Below are 17,058 nucleotides of genomic sequence, written 5' to 3' on the forward strand. Positions count from 1 at the left end.
GTAGGTCATAAGTGACGGATATTGGTCTTTATATATCCGTCACTATTGACCTCAACCCCCTTCAGGTTTCACCGATTTTCTGGCTGCATCCTGGAGCATAGCTAAGATTTGGCAAACGTCTTCTCCCTGTAAACAACAGCAATACATACATATTCATGTCGACACACTTATATAAGAACTCACTTTATCATAGAATCGCAAATGTTACAAAGTTTCGATCAATTCATCACAGAATCACAAGTTATAAAGTTATAATCACTTCATATTACATAAGACCTCATGACATAGAATTCCTATAGTGGAATTAATCGTGTAGGTTGATGACTTCAGACATTATAAACTCAACGATTCGTTGTCAAATTCCCGGAAGTGCACTGTCGTCTAAAAAAGAAGCCTTATAATCCTATATAACCGGACATGTAACCAATATCATGTTATCATGAAATTAAACTAATTACTAAAATTAGTTATGAATAGTTTTGTATTGAACAAACATCGGGGGATTTGATATCCTTTGCTCGGATTGTTAATAATTCTTAATTCTTCAGCAAACAAGCCAAATATGGAATCAATGGTTCGACACTGAGCAGAACCCGTCAGGTGCCGTATCATTACGTCGTTCTTACGACCTTTTTATGCTAACGCACCAATTAGACCTTGTTTTTGTTGGTAAACAATCGTTTTAGATGGGAAATTACAGAAAATACCACATCACCTTTCTAGGAAAGCCTTTACTTTTCTTCCTCCATCACCGTCACCACCGTCATTTCTACGCTTATATCGATGGGTTTCATACACATGGGGCATTGATTCAGCTCTGCATACTCTCCATCAAATAAGATACAATCCTGCTTACATGCATATATTTTTTCTATTTCCAGTCATAAAGGATAAATTATCTTCTTCGCGTCGTAAACGTCCTCGGGCACCAAGTTTCCCTCCGGTAGCATATCCCTTAGCAGATCAAGTAATGCTTCGAAATTCTTGTTAGTTCAAACATGGTTTGCCTTCAGCTATAGAAACTTTAGATCCCCAAATAGCCGTGTGTATTTCTCCTTACAATTGGGATAAATGGGCGACTTGGAATCCCGTATAAATTCCTGAAATTTAGCAAACTCAGTATTATTATACTTGTCGTACTGCTCAATAGTCAGGGTTCGGTTACCGCTCGAAATGCATGGTAACCGACCCTCTTGGTCCGACTTGGTTTTGTAATGCGATCGGTAACCAAATTTGAATTCAAAAAGTTCAAATCAATTTTGAAAAAAAAACTCAAAAAAATTATAAAAGAATCCATAAAAAATAAGAGGTAATTCTAAGACTATCTGTGAAAAGAATTTTCAAAAAACATATCGTTTGCATCACCAAATATTTGATCAAAGTTCGGTGGTTGGTAAAAAGGCCGAAACGGGTCGAATGCACAATGAAATCGCCCCATTTCGGCCCAGCTAAAAGGGATAAGGGCAGCTGGTGTTCTGGTCAGGTCTGGGCATAGAGCACTTTCCCCACGCATCTCTCCACAGCATCGCCTGGCCGGCCAAATCCGCGGCACTCCGGAGGAAATCTGGCATCTAAGCTGCGATTCTCGAGCGAACAACATCGGTAACTAGCCGCATCTCAGCGGTTACCATCCGCCTTCGAAAAGCAGCACAGAGTCCCTGACACCGAGCAATTTTCGAGGATTCCTGTTCGGTAACCGCCTTTTTACTTGCGATTTCTCGTGTTATTCGTTTGGTAATCGTGCTGAGGTGGTCGGTAGTTCATTATGCGGTCAATTCAAACGATTTAGTGCTTGGTTCGCTCGGTTATCTACCATTTACTTATGATTTTTCGTGTATTATGTTCAGTAATCGTTATTAGTAGGGTGGCAGTTCGTTGTGTGGTCGATTAGGACGATTTAGTGGTTGATTTGCTTGGTTATCGACCCTATTGCGTCGGTTTTTAGCCCGATGAGCACGGTTGTTACCTTGTATTGGCAAATGTTGTTAATATTCGGTCAAGTTAATTGTTTTTGAGATATTTATGCATGACTAGCAACATGACAACACATGTTTATCAATTTAACATGTATGGACATAATTATTAATAGGTTAACCATTGAGTTTTCTTCTTCCAACAGAGACAATACAAACTAATCGATGGTGGATAGAGATGTGGTGTTGTAGTATGGGGACAATTTGGCCCCTGGGTTTAGGTGTAATTACTGCAATAAGGAAAAGAAAGGTGATGGTGCCACAAGGTTGAAAGAACATTTGGCAGGGCACGGATCGAATGCTATACATTGCGATAGGGTGCCTCTATATGTGCGTGATTATTTCGTATGTTAGTTGGATAGGGCAAGAGATAAGAGGAACGGAAAGGCTGAGGAGAGGTTTCGAAGGCGAGAGTCAGCAAGAGTTCAGTTAGATTTGACAAGCGATAATAAGGACACGGAAGAGGAACAGGTGCAGTGTGTCATGGCTCAGTCTAGGGACGAGAAAAAGTTCAGGAGGAGGGCAGGTGAGTCCTATGAGCATGGAGGTGGCAGTGGAAGTGACAAAGGAGGTACTGTGTTAAAGAGGACGCTCAGGAGAGCATCTTCAACAAGGGAGCCACCACCAAGTGTCAGAGATTATAATGTTGCTGTAGCAAAAGCCCCCGTGCAACCGAGGATTGACACCGTGTCATGGAGTGCGAAAGGAAAGAAAGCGAAGGAAGCTATTGGTTTGGCATGGTTCAAATTTTTTCACACTTCAGGTATTTCTGGTAGAAGGGCGGATGATGCATTCTTTGTTGCTGCAGTGAAAGAAATACAGAAATGGGGTGAGTGGTTAAGTTTGTAATGAATTTATTATTGTCATATTTCTTTCTTTTTGACTTATGACCATCTGTTCTATAACAGGTGAGGGTGTACCATCTCCAACAGGCCGGGATATAGATGGTAAGTACCTGGACGAGAACGAGAGTGCATTGAAGAAAATATTTGACAAGTGGAAGCTAGAATGACCAGAGTATGGTGTGACCATCATGTGTGATTCGTGGACTGGACCGACGCACATGGGTATTATTAATTTCCTCTTATATTGCAATGGTTGTGTGTTTTTTCACAAGTCCGTAGATACGACTGGCTATAGTCAAGATGCAAAGTATTTGAATAATGTATATTATTTTGCTAAGTTGATAACATAGTATTTCAATTGTTGCATATTTATTTGGTTGATTCGTTTATGCAGGAGATAAGAGCAGTGATCAATGATTTGGGGCCACAAAATATTGTGCAGATCGTGAATGATAACGGGTCCAACTATAAGAAGGCCCGTCAGGTTCTCAGAAGAGAATATCCTGCTATCGCGTGTCAGTCTTGTGTGGCGCATACGATCAATTTAATGTTGAAATCAGTTGGTTAAATTGTTGAAATCAGTTCGTGAATTTAGAGAACACGACATGATCATTCAAAGTGCAAGATCCATATCGCGATAGCTGTACAATCATTCAAAACTATATGAAATGATGAAGGTCACGACTGGTGGAGAGTTAGTGAGGTGGAATGCCATAAGATTTGGCACAAACTATCTTTTTCTTGAAAGCTTTCTATACCGAAAGGATAGGTTCATGCAATGAATGGCATCTAGTGAGCTCCAGCAGTCTCGCTACATTAGTTCTGATATGGGAGATATACACATAGTTGCCTATCCAGCTTACCACAGTGAGACAATCTTAAAATGGTTATCGATTCCGTTCAGCCATTGTATGCCTTCCTCCGATTTTTTGATCAAGACAAGGTGCCAACATTGAGTGAGGTGCTGCTGAGATACACCATTGTCAAGTAGGAGTACGATTTGTTGTATCACAATAATAGAGATTCTTTTGAAAAATATATGGCAATTATCGATCACAGAATGCATGATCTAGCAAATGGTACCTACATGAATGCCGGTGATACACATCTACCACTTGCATTCTTATTGTACTAATGCTTATGGTTCTAATGCTTATGTACTAATACTTCGATCATCAACTTGCAGCGACCGCACTGAACCCCTGCACGCACTACGCGTATGGCATGGGTCCAAACTTGTCGAAGATCTCCGGGAGGCATTCGAGAGGATGCCCGATGTTAGTACTGCCGCGAAAGCACTTATTGAGGTTAAAATATATCGGACAAAGTCTCTGTCGTTCGCAGGTTCGCTCGCTTCACGGGTGGCTTGTGATGGCAGGACTCAACCTGGTATGAATTGCGTTGACATATCTAATCGTTATATCACTTTATCTACTTTTCCAAACCTTATATCACTTTACCTACTTGTAGTGTAAGGTGGTCTATGTTTGATTCGTCTATACCTACATTAACAATGCTTGTTAGGCGCCTAGTGTCTCAGTGCGCTTTATCTAGTGGGTGTGAGAGGAACTGGAGTACATTTGCATTTATCCACACGAAAGTTCGCAACCACTTAAGCTACAAGAAGCTCCATAAGTTGATATATGTCAACTACAACGTGAGAATACATAACAATTTGGATGCATACATCAGGTCGACTATTAATGATGATCCATTTCAGCAGCTTATGAAGCTCACATTGAATGAGGAGAACAATCCACTCCAGGACTAGATGGAGACCGGTAGATCAAATGATGCTCCTGAGCTTGATGAGGAGGACACAGACAGTGACATACCCCTGCCAACTCACCTGGTGACAGACACAACGAACCCACAAGATTTACAGTGGTGGGCTGCTAAAGTGGTAGGTGACACATACCAGAAAGAGCAAGAAGCAAATGACGCATCCTAAGAAGAGCAAGAAGATTAAGGATAAGGACAAAAGATAAGTGCAAAATGATGAGAGTATGGATAGTGACCCAAAGAGCCTAACTTATCAAGAATCGAACAACAGCAGCGATGTTCCTCCATGCCCGTTCTCGGCTATTGCTCCCGTACAATTCACTTGTGAGAGTCAGTTTTCACATGCCACATAAGACCATGACCACGGTGCCCCATCCTCACAAAAGCATGTCATACAGGGTGGCCATGATGGACCACAAGATAGTGGGAGCTATTTCAGCAACTATGACATGGAGAGTAGTTTTGGATCGTATCCGTACCACTATCTTGTCCCCGATACTCAGTCAGAGCCTCCTATTCAGTGGGTCTATGAGTGAAAAGACTCTCAGTTTTATGCTATATTGCAAGGACAATGGTCAATCACTTCTGCATGGACGGGACAAATTTAGGCAGAGTTGCTATCTACACAACAGATAATGCTCATGTCCATCGAGGAGTACAATACAGCCGAATTTAATCGCCCCTAAGCGGGTGGTTCTAAAGATGATGATAATTTACTTTCTGCAACTACTTTATTTCCATACCATGGTATTATACTCATTTTTTCTATCTCGTAGGTTGCAGATGGCATAGATACTATTCAAACTACATTTTAAGCATCGATAATCACTTTGGTAAGTATTGATGGATGTCATGTGATTATGTTTTTAGCTTTTTTTATGGATAATTCGACATATTTATTAATTTGAGTTGGCTACATATGTAATGCATACATATATTCGATGAAACAATTATATGGTCATGCTCGTATTGGTATTAGTATCTATTTGTTGCCTTGAAAATTTCTAAAATATAGTAAATGTCATGCCAATTTTTTTTTTTGATTAAACAAAATATAGCAAATCTCATGCCATATTTGTTACTAGTTTATTTTTTATTTTTTATGTTTTTTTTTATTTTCCTAGAAATTCATTGCTTACGAGTTCATCCGGTCGGTTACCGCTTCAAATCGCTCGATTTTAGATCAAATTCGCTTGGTTATTTAGTCTTCGGTTTTCTTACAAACCGTTCGGTTAGTTGCCAAAATCGTTCGGTAACTGGTCCGATTCGACTGATTACCGAACGGAGAATCTGGCATTTTTTGTCCAATTTTAAATTTTAGCAAATGAATTTTATGCGAATTTTAGCCGAATTTCGAGCAGTTATCGCGATAACCGTGCATTTTCGGTTATCGCTGGATACCGGTTACCGTTTCGATAACCGTCCATTTTCGATTACGGCTGGATACCGGTTACTGTTTCCTAACTGTAACTAAAATCTTACTGCCGCACCGTCACACCGCCACAGGCGTTAGTCAATTCCCCAGAGATCGGATCTGCGGAACAATAGATAAAACAAAAGTAGATAAAAGTGGGCAGTCGTGGAAAGATAATCTCATGCGTCTGTCAAAGCACATGTCAGCATGCATCTCATGCGTCTGTCAAAGCACATGTCAGCATGCATCTAAATCGAACACTACCCCGGTACAGAAATACCAATGCATCTAGCTCATGAAGCGTGTTTTGTTATGTGAGCTATGAAATTTCACTCTTCTGATTTGATGACAGTTTGTAAAACTTCTAGCTGAAATTTGAAGATTTCACACCGGAAAAAAATGGATCCATGTTTGATTATGGGCTATAAATCTTGGGCTGAAATTTCGAGCAGGCCCATACGTAGTGTGTACATTAGAATTTCTGGAATTGTGCCTAGTAGGCTACTACCAACCTCGGCCACCAATACACACTTTGGGCTTGGCCCAGTTATGACGTTCTTGCCGGAAACAAAATCTTGCCCATCGACTTCTGATCAGACGGTTACAGTTCCACACCTACTAGGGTTTCGGCTCCATCATCTGTAGCATAGCCGCCGTTAAAAGGCCAGTGCTCTGCTGACTTCCGAAGCTAAACCAGCGGAGGCGTTGTGCGGCGGAATCGCGGACTCCTTGATGTCCTTGATCCCTAATCTCCTCCTCCTGTTTTCTCGATTTCTCTGCGTCGCGTTTTGTTGGCTTGTTCTTACTTTTGTTCGAGTCTACTTTGTTTTCTTATTGCGATTTTGCGCCTTTTCCTGCCTCTGGTTGATTAATCCTGGGAGCAGTGATGAGATCATTCGACGTGTATGATCTTTGAAATGTGATTAGCAACAATTGCTACGTTCTTGCTGAGCTCCTCTCGCTGTGCGCGCTCTTTTGCTTCGCTCCAGAGATTTAAGTCGGTGTTGCTTGTGGTGGTCGGAAACGAGGATTTGTTTTTGATCTGCAAGGTTTCTTGTGGTGTTTTTGGCATCTCATTTGTTTTCCCGTCGATCATGTAGTGTTTTCCCAGTAGCAGATAAGATAAATGAAAGAAATAGTTTAGAACTAAAGATAATTTCTCCCATTGTCAGCCTAATACATTATGCCAAGCGGGGAATTGTTTTGTTCTAAGAAAACTACAGGAGAGTTCAAATCTTGCCACAGCCTACAGACATATTGTTCACGTAGCCTCAAGAGACATTGCAGAAACTTTTAATTTGACATGATTCTGAAACTCTAAACAGCACTAAGAAACAGCGCATAATCTTTCATCCATCCTCGAGCTTCCGTCCGTTCCTTGCTTCCATTCGTTCCTAGTTGAACCCTGCGCATGTTTGCAGAAAGCTTCAGGTTAGGTACTGAATAATCAGGCTGAACTTTCAGGACCCGAAAAATGCAGTAAACCTCTCAGAAGCTACGAATCCAGAACGAACGTACCCAGCTTGAGGTCCAAGCCGTTGCTTGGTGAGCTCGACCCTCCTTCCTCGTCTTTCAGGGTCTGAAAATGAGCAAGCTTTGGACAGACAAAATTATAAGAAAATCAGACACTAGGTAAATCATTGTGGGGGAAAGAAAAAGGACAAAGTAGGGTTTCCAAAATCCTTGGAGAAGAAAGAAGCAACCACATGGTCATAGTTCTCACTTCTCATAGCCATCTTGTTCAAAAAAAAAAAAGTTCTCAAAGCCAAGAATAGCTGTTCACTTTTGCTAGGCTCCATGAGCTACCCCTGTAGATAGCTTGATGCAGTGGCTTGAACTGTAGTAAAGCGAAAGCTGTTCCACCTTCAGCTTGAACGGATTGTATGGATGGGTCTGCATCTTCTAGATTGGCGATTGTTGCATCACTTTGTGCCTTGTAATGGAGCAGTGCTCGTGACACTACCATGAGCAGCGCATGCATGATTCCTCCGAAACGAAGGGACTGCTATTTTTATATAGAATCATCCTATTTCACGCGCAGAAAGAAATGCCTATTCGTGCTACAAAATGTATACACAACACCTCTATATCAAGTCCTCTCTTGAAAATGATTAGGCAGAAATTTCTCAAATAAGTTGTGAGGGATTGTTTTTTTCTCCACTTAATTTTCCTCACAACATTAGTTAGGTAGGTTATTAATATAACAGATAGTTCTTCTGCTAGTTTGTTTTGAAAAAAATATTACTACCTTTATTCTCAAATAGATGTCGTTCTAGAATTCAAAAGTAATAAGTAAACATGTTTATTAGAGATTGTATCGATATCCTAAACGATAAGTACAAGAGAATAGAGGTAGTAGATAGGGAGATAGCTTTTCTAGCTACTTTCTTTGTTCGGTGCAGCTAGAAGCGTCCTTATTTTGTAGCCAACATGTCAGTATCTTAGTTCTTAAAATAGATTTGTTAGTTTTGGAAGCCGATTTGGTAGCCACACATCAACCCGAATACTGCTAGCAAATAGCAGGTGTCTCTAAGTTTTACTATCAAACAGTACCTGAGTTGGACTATCCAGCCGTTCAGGGATTACTGGCAGAACGGCTCTATTTCAGCACTAGTGCAGTATCGGCGTTCAGTGTGTCTGACTCATCATTGAGAATCACGGTATATTTGTGCAGAGACACTCGTGTGTAGTGTGATATTTGTCATTTGCATATGAGGAAACATAGTGAAAATGAAATAAGGGCCTAATAACTTAACGGCAGAGGAGGCAAAAGATTATTGTTCACCTCATCGCACAATCCGTACCGCTCCTCTTGCCGTCCCCTGATCTGCATATGGAGAATAGAACAGTTATTAGGACCGTCACTAGAACCATGCATCTGTCAGAAAACCAGGGTAGCAAATACTGATAACATAGGTGCAGTCAGAGCACTGGTTCAGGTCATGTATGGAGTATACAAGGCATGGGCCGATGGAGGTGTGGCTGTAGTGTATACGTACAATGTTCTCGAGGTAGTTGATCTCGCCTCCGATCTTGCGGTCCTTCTCGCGGCGCACCTTGTGCATCGCCGCCTCCAGGTTGTGCTCCAGCAGCTCCAGCGACGGCACCGTGTACTGCTCCCCGTCGTCCACCGTCATGAACCTCAGCTCCTTCTCCAGGAGCCCGCACATCTGGCCGACCTGCTCCAGCTCCGCGCGTCTCTCCTGTTGCTCATGACAAGAACACCGGAATAAATTCGCGGTCGAGCAGCCTCCGTCAGACGTATATGTACAACGCACAAAGCAATTTGCACATGCATGTAAGTATGTTTACCCCAAGCACTATTACCTGCCGGGTGTCTGTCCAAACTTTGGTGTGCGTCGCGGCCTCGTACCTCTCGACAAGCTCCTTAACGCTGCAAAGTTGAGGAAAGAAAGACGACACCAATCAAGTACGCACGTTGCATGCATTCATGCACTTGCTAGATATTGCTAGGAACAAGGAATCCATGCGACCGACAGAGCGGTGATTATGGCTTACGAGGGGACGGTGGGCGACAGGTAGTGGTAGAGCTTGCCGGACGCGGAGAAGAGGAGGAGGAGCAGGTCGACGTCGCAGAGGACGGAGAGCTCCCTGGCCTTCTTGAACAGGCCGTCCCTGCGCTTGTAGAAGGTGGACTGCCGCTGCGTGGGGTTCTCGATCCGCTTTATCTCGCTGCGCCCCCTCCCCATCTCGATCGGCCAGCCTCCCCCTTCCCAGACTTGCAAGCGCGCGGCGCCGCAGCACCCTCCCCGTCACCGAGGCGTTGCGAGAATAAGGAAATCGCTACCACCAGCAACGAGACTGGCCGCGCCGCGCGAGAGCTAGCTACCTCACTCAGCCCGGCATGCACTGTGAGCAACGGCTCGCGGGATGTAACAGTTGGGGAGGCCAGGCTAGCGCGCACCGTGGTCCTTGCTAGCTAGACATGATAGTCTAAGCTCTAGGTCTCTAGCTAGCTAGTCTTTTGTGTCGCGTGGTGCGTGCCCGTGGTTGCTTGGTCGCTTGCAGCTGCAGCCTTGAAGCATGCAGGGGGTGGAGGGAGCACGGCTGGACTGGCATGCATGAGACGTGCGTGAAGCGACGGAGACGTGTCGAGGGCAGTGGATCGATCTATCAATGCAGTCGTCGGCTGCTCCTGTCGTCTCTGTTGCATACTACGTTGTACTGGTACGACGTAGTACAAGTATACAGTAGTGGCTTCGGGTACGAAGTGTACCGAGTACGTGCGTACGTATGATGGAGCAGTAGAGACATGACCTCTGGGCTTTTCTTGGCGTTGCGTTGCGTTGCTTGGGGTAAGGTGAATCGAATGGACGCGTTGGCGTGGTTTCCTATGCGTGCATGTGGCTGTAAATTTTGCAGTCCAAGATAGCACGCCTACATTTGCCTAGGTAGAAATTTCAGCGGCTACGTTGGACGGCAGACATACGTTTTACTTCGATGATCACAGGGGAATCAGGAGTTGTGTGATCGCAGTTTACGGTAGCACTTAGCATTTTTCATAGGAGCAGCGCCTCGAGCGCTTCAATTTGATGTAATCAGTTTACAAAACTGATGAAAACATGATTACAGTGATTCAGTCAGTGACATTTTGTCTATAATATGCAGGTCGCACTAAAAAGGAGGACAAACATCATGTTTAGATACAATCTGGAATTAGAACAGTAAGGGATTGTGTGGGTCAAAAGAAATTTTAGAGGGAAGTGTTTGAAATATAGGATAGACTATTCCTTTTCTTTGCAAAGTTTGGTCTTGGCTATGCTTTTGGAGGAAAACAAAAAAAAGAGATTAGCTAATGGGAATTTTTCCTTTTAAAATGTTTTCATTAAATCTTCCTCTATAACTCTCTCTCTCTCTCTCTCTCTCTCTCTCAAATGTACATATATTGATTTTTTTACATTCCTTTTGTTTTGCTACAATCAGACCAACCACTCCATTTCTGTGTTCTGCGCTTATATTCATGTTCATTTGATGTAATATCCCAATTATTATGTTTTTCATTTCTTGAGTTCAAATGGGCACCACGCGGATTGTCCAGATACTTTCTTTATGCCAGCCACGGGTAACTAGAGAGACAAGTGTGACCAAAAGTAAACAATGGTCATAGCATGCACCTTTCATACCATACTTTTCCAAAGGGGTGTGGAACATGTTTTTTTTTTCCTTACATACATTTCGTCCCTTGATACAACAATACACTATTTTTCAAACTAATGGCTGATCGTGTGGATACTAAACGACTAATAGATACCATTCTTCATCCCACGAGGGGATAACTTAGATTTTGTACCCAATGGTGCACGAAGGGACGAGAAGCAGAATCAACAAAGGACGAGAAAGAGAGATAGTTCGAAGACATAGCAACGAGCCGATCACCATTTTCGTTTCTGGTTTGTTATTTCTTACCTCACAAGCATAGTCGCTTTTCCCTTTTTTAACAAAGTTCTCACGCCCCAAAAGAGCAAATGGGCTAACAGACTACCCTATTACATGGGCCATCCACCCTAGTTCAGCCATTCATGCACATGAACCTTCAAATTGGGTTGTCACAGGCGCATCAGCCTCTTCCGCCTCTTTAGTGTCTTGGCGCCTTCCTCTTCTTCCGGATCTTCTCCTTCTTGAGTAGGTGGCTGGCCGGTGACAATCCCCTCTCCTTGACGTGAGGCTTGTCCCCACTCGAAAAGCGTTGACGCAGGGCATCTTCACCTTCCTAGGTAGCTAGATCAGCCGTCCATGAACACCATTTGATCAAGACTTGCTGCACTGCTCCATTCTAGCACCTGTGAAGACGCCTGTCCAAGATTGTCTTTGGTGCCTGTAAAACAGCTAGTATCTCGGGCAATTCGGTGCTCACCTGCTGGGGTGGAAGTATAGCCTTCTTCAATTGAGACACATGGAACACCGGGTGCACTGTAGATGAACTGGGCAATTGCAACATGTATGTTATTGTCCCAATCTTCTGTAATATTATGTATGGACCGAAGTACTTGAAAGAGAGTTTGTGACTGGATCTAGACGCCACATATGTTTGCACATAGGGTTGAAGTTTCAAATACATATTGTCTCCTACTTCAAACTATCTACCAATTCTCTTTTTGTCAGTTTGATTCTTCATACGCTGTTGTGCTCTTAATAAATGCTGATTAATTTTGTCATAAGCTCTCTTTCCCTTAACAATTCTTGTAAGTCAGGAATTTGGCATGCTTGTACTCCGTCTATACCCAAATGTCTAAGTTCATGGCCATATAACACTTCAAATGGAGATATTCCTAGAGCAGAATGATAGCTAGTGTTGTACCAGAACTCAAGTAGTGATAACCATTGAGCCCATTTGTTAGGACAAGCATTTGCAAAACATCTAAAGTAAGTCTCTAGGCATTGATTTACTCCTTCTGTTTGCCCATCCGTTTAAGGATTATAAGAAGTACTCATTCTGAGATCTGTGTTAGCTATTCTAAACAATTCTTGCCAAAGAGCACTAGTAAAAATATTGTCCCTGTCTAAAACCAATGCCTTAGGTAGTCTATTGATGTAAAGAATATGAGTGTCCCCTGTTCTGTGGGCCCACACCAGCAATGGCCCGCTGGCAGTAGATATACCAAAAGCTGACTCCGGAGTGCACGTCTGGCAGGGCTTGCGCGACCAGTCCCCTAATCGTAGATGAAAACCCCACAACCAGCCCTTGCTGGTGGTGAGGCAGGTATTCACCTAACCAGTTTAATATCATTTAATGCTACACACTCAAGTATTTTTCTTCCCCATGCATCTCCTTTTAGCGAGTGAAGTCGTGGCTGGTGTAATGGTACAGTGGCCCGTCTCGTAGCAATTAATACTACGGGATGGTCCTGCAAACAGGGACGACAATGTCGCAAGAGGATGTGGCGACGTGCGGCTGATGGGACAGGATGCGTAAGACTACTAAGCAGACTGAGCATGCCCACTCTCCGTAAATGATGGTCTCGTAGTATGGGTTTTCGGTAGGAATGAGGCTGTCATAGTTCTAGCATGCACTGTTTGTATATAAGTCTCTCCTCCTGCTATATAACGGTGGGAGGACCAGGATTGTAAGAGGAAAAAACTCTTTTCTGTATCCAGTTGATCTCTATCATAAGAAAATACACATAACGTAGGACTATTATCCCACAGAAGGCATGAACCTGAATAACCCCTCGTGTTCTTGGGTTCATCATCATCATCACACATATACACACACACAGTCGTCGCCACATATACACACACACAGTCGTCGGAAAGTTAATCACGATCTGATCGATTGGTATACCCCAAACACATTGTTAGGGATTAACCCTCGATAGTTGGTGCGCTAGGTAGAGGCACGATTTTGTGTTTCGGTAAGTGTCGAAAACCTGATTGGGCTACCCATGGCCAGATCCACGATGACCGCTGAGTCTCATTCTGAGGACCCTGGACGCCGAGTGGTGTTCGTCATGGGATATAACCCAGATGAGCCGATGAGCCCGGTGTGCTCCAAGCTTGGGATACCGAAATGGAGTCTGAGGAATCTGTAACCCAACGAGAAGTCTGCATGGCAGCCCATGCAGTGGGGAACGACGGGGGTTCTCATCCCCTGAGCAGCAGCGGTAACCCCCAGGCCATACTCCCTGAGGGAAACTCGCCTTGTGCCAGACAAGGAGGTGCTCTGATACAACCCTAGCAACTACAATACCACCTAAAGGAGCGCCTGCTGAGGGAGCAGCCCTTGAGGGCATCACCGCCTAGGCCTTCGTGTCACGCGAATGTCAGGGGCTCCCTCTCCCGTAATATTTCACCGCTCCACGGTTAGCAGCTTGACTTCAAGGCCATAATGCCTACACAAAACCTGCAGACCGTACGAATGCTTCTTAGTCACCCGCCTGTGGCAATACCAAAGGGTTCGCCGGTTGCGCCATGGCTGCGTGACCTCGCTCTCCTGGTAGAAACCACACGACACCAAGTCATTGTGGCAAAGACCGCACCCATTTCTGGGACTGATGACGGCTATGGTTGCCAGGAATCGCCGCAGGCCTCATAGCAGGACAAATCGTGTGCCCTCACTGTAACAAGGATACTAGGAGAACCCCGTCATGTTGGGATAGCCAAACTCCTAATTTTTGTGACTCTCTTCACTAGCGTGACCTCCACAGTGTGATATAGGGCCAGAGGGCCAACTGAGAGCAGGAGAACCGTGCCCGGCGAGGGCAGGACAAGGGCAAGCGGCCCTACCGCTCGTCTCCCCCTCATAGAGAGGCGTCAGATTCCTCCATCCCGTCTCCAGGACCTCGTGACTGTCGTCTGTCTCCCTGGGCACGTGTGGCCACCCATCAAACGATGGCTCCCCATTACGGGATAAGGTGCAACGCCTTATCAACCCGGTTGCAAGAGGTGTGCTAGACAGACAAGTTCCGACTGGTCCTAGCTAAAAAGTACGACGACTCTTTCTAACCTAGAGGAATTCCTACAGATCTACACCACCATGGTGCAGGCTGCGGGTGGCAACAGGAAGGTAATGGCAAACTATTTCCCAGCCACGTTGACTAGCTCAGCCTGATCCTGGCTTATGAACCTCCCCCCCCCCCGGGTCGGTCCACTTATGGGAGAACTTGTGCGACCAGTTTGTTGCCAACTTTCAAGGGACTTATGCCCAACCAAGGATCGATGATGACTTGTACCAAATCAGGAAGCGACATGAGGAGCTGATGCTAGACTTCATCCGGTATTTCATCGAACGCCGGAACACCATTCCAAATATAACGGGTGAATCTGTGGTTATCGCCTTTCAGAGGGGGGGTCAGAGACTAGAAGATGGTCGAAAAGCTAGCAACCAAGAAAGTATGAAGCACCACCGAGCTCTTCGAGCTCATAGACAAGTGTGCATAGGCTGGTGAGGCTCGAGAGCACTTGAGCGACACGAAGCCGCAACCGACCTCCGACCGACCCACCTCTTCCAAAGGGTTCAACTGGAAGGAGAAAAAGAAGAACAAGCATAAGACGGGACCACCCGAGGTTATGGCGGTCGAGTAGACCGGCCAACCATGCCGGCATTTCGAGAAAAAGGATGGGAAGAAGGGTAGAGGCAACTACCCAATCCATCAAACAGACGCCAATGACCTGACCGAGTGTAAGGTCGTGTAGAGCATCGTCGACAAGGAGCTTGGGGAGCGCAAACCCGGGCGTGACAATGATAGCGAAGACGGGGCTGCCCCCGACCAGTTGGTGCTAAGGTTCCAGCATGCTGACCACATGGTCCACCACATCTTCGGAGGTGCCTCAATGTATTCCTCGAACAAGAGTACAAGTCGGTGGTCCGCGAGGTGTGGGCAACAGCGTCGGGCCCATACCCTTGTGTGAAGTGGTCGCAGGTGCCCCCGCCTTCAACCATCCAGACCATCTTGCATTCATCAAGTGCCCTGGTTGCTACCCTGTTGTGGTCGAATCCACGATACAGAACATTCGACTGGGTCGCATACTCCATCAACCTCCTCTTCGCCAACGTACTAGACACCCTGTAGATTCTAAGAAATGCGTTGAGGTTGTCTCCTCCTTTCTTCGGAATTACCCCCGACTCCTCGACTAAACTGTTGGGGCAAATCGGGATGTCCATCACCTTCGGCTCTCTGAATAACTTTAGGACCGAAAGGGTCCTGCTCAATATGGTGAACTTTGGGACCGCTTATAATGTGATCCTAGGGCGACCCGTGATGGTCCATTTCATGGCCGTTGCCCACTACGCATACTAGGCAACACAAAGGTGGCCCTGTACTGTCACAATAGGAGCCTCGACATGGTCGAGATGACTCCCGGGTCATAGCCCAAGGATGCCGGGCCTATTGGTCGCCCGATGAAGGTCCACGTCATCGCCAGCCCAAACAATCGACTAAAGGCAATTTGCCTAAATGACGCTGATCCATCCAGTATAGTCCATATAGGAGTTGGCATGGACCTCAAATAGGAACTCACGCTCATCACTTTCCTCTAAGCGAATGCGGATGTCTTTTTATGGAGTCTATCTGATATGTTTGAAGTCCCCAAGGATGTGATCGAGCATAAGTTCTCTGTACGAAAGGACGCACGACCAGTAAAGCAGAAGGCGCATCGATTCTCTGCCAATCAGAAGGAAGCACTTTGAGAGGAGGTCGACAAGCTCCTTGAAGCAGGTGACATTCATGAGGTACAATATCTAGAATGGATGGCTAACCCAGTCATGGTCCTGAAATACAATGGTAAGTGGAGGATGTGTGTTGACTTCACCGACCTCAACAAGGCATGCCCGAAGGATCTCTTCCATCTGCCTCGGATCAACCAGCTTGTTGACTCAATGGCCGACAGCGATCTGCTAAGCTTCTTAGATGCCCGCTCAGGGTACCATTAGATTAGTATGTGTGGGGTAGATGGGGAGAATACTTCTTTTTTTAACACCCTTTGAGGTCTTTTGTTATGTAAAAATGTCTTTTAGTCTGAAAAATACCAGTGCCACTTACCAACATCGCATTCAGCTCGTTCTTCGACCGCAACTCGGTAGGAATGTCGAGGCGTACGTTGATGATGTGGTCATGAAAAGTAGAACCAAGGATGACCTGGTCGGGGACCTCCAGGAAGCATTCAACAACCTTTGAAAGTACCGTATGAAATTAAACCCGGAGAAGTGCACGTTTGGAGTCCCATCGGGGAAGTTGCTCGGGTTTCTCGTATTCGGTCGAGGAATATAGGCAAACCATGACAAGATCAGAGCTATTGACTAGATGAAAACCCTAACGAGGTTAAAGGAAATCCATAGGCTAATAGGATGTGTGGCGGCTTTAAGCAAGTTCATCTCAAGGCTGGGAGAGAAGCGGTTGCCGCTCTTCAAGCTTCTGAATAAAAGCGACCACTTCTCATAGATGACAGAAGTAGAGACGGCATACCAGGAACTCAAAAGGTACCTCTCTTCCTCTCATGTACTGATCGCTCCTCGACCAGACGAGGATCTCTTGCTCTATATTACAGCTACCCCACAGGTCTCGGGCGTGGTCCTGGTTGTCGAATG

General features: G+C 45.0%; 1 protein-coding gene across 1 annotated transcript; it reads right to left on the bottom strand.

Annotated features, from left to right (window-relative positions):
* Positions 1 to 6,721: 6,721 nt before the first annotated feature.
* LOC133889459 (MADS-box transcription factor 32) lies at positions 6,722 to 9,873 on the bottom strand. Its single transcript, XM_062329974.1, has 6 exons — positions 9,534 to 9,873; positions 9,342 to 9,408; positions 9,014 to 9,217; positions 8,800 to 8,841; positions 7,533 to 7,608; positions 6,722 to 7,419 (listed from the first exon to the last, which is right to left on the bottom strand). Exons 1-6 carry the CDS (start codon positions 9,722 to 9,724, stop codon positions 7,409 to 7,411), a joined length of 591 nt encoding a protein of 196 aa, XP_062185958.1. The 5' UTR covers positions 9,725 to 9,873; the 3' UTR covers positions 6,722 to 7,408.
* Positions 9,874 to 17,058: the final 7,185 nt, after the last annotated feature.

This window comes from Phragmites australis, chromosome 1, assembly GCF_958298935.1.
Source record: "Phragmites australis chromosome 1, lpPhrAust1.1, whole genome shotgun sequence".
NCBI lineage: Eukaryota > Viridiplantae > Streptophyta > Magnoliopsida > Poales > Poaceae > Phragmites > Phragmites australis.

Bases quoted from the DNA above. Each gene is read 5' to 3' on its own strand.
- LOC133889459 (XM_062329974.1), bottom strand. From the start codon at position 9,724: ATGGGGAGGGGGCGCAGCGAGATAAAGCGGATCGAGAACCCCACGCAG. The intron at 9,409-9,533 runs GTAAGCCATAAT...TCAACTTTGCAG, and splicing joins CTGTCGCCCACCGTCCCCTC to CGTTAAGGAGCTTGTCGAGA. The intron at 8,842-9,013 runs GTACGTATACAC...CTCCATATGCAG, and splicing joins TCAACTACCTCGAGAACATT to ATCAGGGGACGGCAAGAGGA.